The sequence below is a fragment of the Monopterus albus genome, unplaced genomic scaffold, assembly GCF_001952655.1.
Source record: "Monopterus albus unplaced genomic scaffold, M_albus_1.0 scaffold72.1, whole genome shotgun sequence".
NCBI classification, from domain to species: domain Eukaryota; kingdom Metazoa; phylum Chordata; class Actinopteri; order Synbranchiformes; family Synbranchidae; genus Monopterus; species Monopterus albus.
In genome coordinates, this window is record NW_018127952.1 from 1,198,273 (window position 1) to 1,201,277 (window position 3,005).

The 3,005-nt window shown below is 38.9% G+C and overlaps 1 protein-coding gene across 1 annotated transcript in view; it reads left to right on the plus strand.

The window, feature by feature from the left end:
- skor1a (SKI family transcriptional corepressor 1a) overlaps nucleotides 1–2,781 on the plus strand; it is a 7,855-nt gene extending 5,074 nt beyond the window's left edge. Inside the window, 3 exon segments of the mRNA XM_020605676.1 lie at nucleotides 1–25; nucleotides 631–696; nucleotides 2,598–2,781. The exon segment at nucleotides 1–25 is cut by the window's left edge and continues 14 nt beyond it. Of these exon segments, the coding sequence (XP_020461332.1) occupies nucleotides 1–25; nucleotides 631–696; nucleotides 2,598–2,695 (189 nt within the window). The 3' untranslated portion in view covers nucleotides 2,696–2,781.
- The last annotated feature ends 224 nt before the right edge of the window (nucleotides 2,782–3,005 follow it).

Genomic DNA, 3,005 nt, shown 5'->3' on the forward strand with positions numbered 1-3,005 from the left:
GTTCAGCAGCTGCAGATTGTTCGAGGTTGGTCTCTCTCTGTACTTTGTGCCTCCATAGATTTTGACTGTAAAGCAGATGTAGATCAATGCTCTTAAAGTCTATGGGGGGGGGGAATCAAGCCACAAAAACCGTTTAAATAGCATAGGCCATATCAATCCATTTAAACCAACTAGCCTTTAAACTAAAACAGAAAGGAAAAGTGACACTTGCATATTGAAATATTGGCCATTTGTGTCCAGGCTTCTTCCTGTAAGCTCCATCTCTTTTTTTCACCTGCAGTTGAGTAAATTATTAGATATCAAAAGGTGAAACTGAAACCACGTTGTTTTGTTTGCAGAAGTTATTTTCTCCTAAATCATGCTCTGGAAAATTGAATGGACAGGCCATTATGTAGTGCTGTATCAGTTACATGCAGTAGACAGCAACTAATGCCACCCGTTAAAGGATTGGTTTAATGTTACAGTAGTTTAAATACAGGGTTCAAGTACATAGAGGGGTCACTCTAAATACCATAAGGTCAAACAGCAGACGTTATACTCCACCGCTTCAGATGCTACATAGTAGGTGACATATTCTTTTTTTCCTTTTTAATTCCTTTTTTTATTTTTATTCATTTTATTTTCTGATAGACACTTTGTGCAGCGAGTTGGACCAAGAGAGAAAGGCTCGTTATGCAATACAGCAGAAGCTAAAAGGTAATTTTATCAGGTCCAAAATCGAATACATGTCTTTTTTTTTAACCTACAAACATAAATATGCAAGTGCTACTTTTTTTATTAAACATTTCCTGTGATCGGTGTTATTCACATTTACAGTCAAGACATCGTTAAAGGAAAGGTTTATATTTTTAAGGCAGTCTTAAAGTAACGCTCACATGCCCATATGTACATGAAAAGTACTGCTGGTCACTTTGTCGTTCCTCCTGACCGAGATAAATCTAAATGTAAGTGATGGGAAAATTTGTTCCTTGTTTTGTGCAAGTCCAGCCAAAGCTCTGATAAGGCATCAGCATTCTGATTTAGTCAAATCAGCCATTTGTCTTTCAAAGTCAGTCTTTTAAGTACAAAATTTCCACTTTCTGTTACAAGCTCTCCAATACAGCTCAATAAAGAATGTCTGTAAGAGTGTTTCCATGCACCCGTTTTATGTACATTTTCAGTTTACACTTAAATAACCTGAGTGTTCACACTTGGCTGAGGTGTTTTGATAAAGCAAAATGTGACAAAGTGCACAAAGACTTAAATGAACCTTGATGTATATGAAGCATGTGACTTAAAGTCCACTGAAGCTTAAACCGAAGAAACAAAAAATACATAAACGTCATGTTTCCCTCATGTTCTCTATGTTGTTTCAGTTTGACTGGAGCTCTTTTAATTATGTCATCTGGTTGTCCCCTTTTCCTCTGCAGTGGTTTAGTGGCACTGACTCTTATTTCTTCAAGCCAGCTCCTAATTTTCATTAGAGGATGGAAACATTGTTTCTCATTTTCTTTTACCAATTTTCTGAAATTTGAATAGAAACTTGGGTTATGACAACACAAGGAGGACGTTTTGTACTAAAAGACTAACTTTGGAAGATGCCATCTTGAGCTGAACTTTAGAAGTCATTTTTACACAAAACAAGGTCCAGTCTTGTTCCCCATCACTCACAATGAAACCATGTGAAGAACATCTGTCTTTATGGACATGAAGGGCAATCACTGCTACCAACCGGCCAACGGAGGCAACTGTACAGGGTCCCCAGAAGATGTCATTTATAATTTGGTTAATTTCACATTGATCAGAAACTTGCACCACTGAAACACAACACGAACTACAGTATGCTGGTGGCTCTGTCTTGTGGAGCGTCTCTGTGTCAAAATCTAGTTTAAGAAATGAAATTCTTTAGTTTACACTGTGCTCATTTGCTGTAATGTGTTTTGTGAAATTGCTTTAAAATGTTTCACTGTGTCAAGAACTGTAACGCTGCAACCAACACTTACTTTCATTATCAACATGTCTGATATATAATAAGTGATTGGTTGTTCAGCATATGAAATGTCATAAGACAGAGAGCTGTCATTATTTCTAGAAGCCAAAGGTAACCAGTTGCTGTTCTGTCTGACCAACAGTCAACAAAACAATTTGCTATCATAGAAAACTACACCTGCAAAAGTGACATCAGTGAAATTTTGGCATTTCTGCCTAAAATGACCTAAATCTCTTAATTGATCATCAAAAATTGTGCCAGTAAATTTGATGTCAGTGGATTAATCAATTAATGAATATATTCCATTGCTCTAGAGTACTGGTTGGTTTCTGAGTTGAAATAATGAAACTGCCATACATAATGGGGGCCAGTAGGGGCCCCACAACAAATATTTGCCCCACTGCTTCCTAGGAGGTTAACACAGCCCTGGGAACAATTACAATGACTAAAATGTTTTCCGTGTACAGTGAGTATATGGGTGTTGTTTTAAGATGCACTACAATGTGAACCTCTCCTTTATCTACATTAGGCCAAAAATAACTCACACCTGATTTATTTAACAATAATTTGTGCGAGGGTTGTCTGTGTTTGTCTGCATGTTCTCACTGATGGACCCGTTCCTCCCCAGAAGCTCACGACGCCCTTCACCATTTCTCCTGCAAGATGCTCACCCCACGTCAGTGCACCGGAGCCTGCAACTTCAAACCCCCGCTGCTGCCTCCCTAGCGCTCAGCACGACTCTGCACCTGAACCCAGCACAGCCCAAAAAAAACAAAAGACAAGAAAACCACCTTGGTCCATGTGAGAGCTCTCATGATCACCTCCCACCTGTGACCCAAGGATTGCCAACCTGCTGTATTAATACACTACTGATTTTAGCGCCTGAGTGAATACATCAAGGCTCGGAGGAGAAGGTCCTGACAGCACCCTCTCCCCAAAACATGAACTCTTAAGAGATCAACATGGAGTTAATTTTCTGTTGTGAATCAAAGGATTGTTGAAGTTGCAAAGCTCAAACCAAGGACTTTTTCTGAAT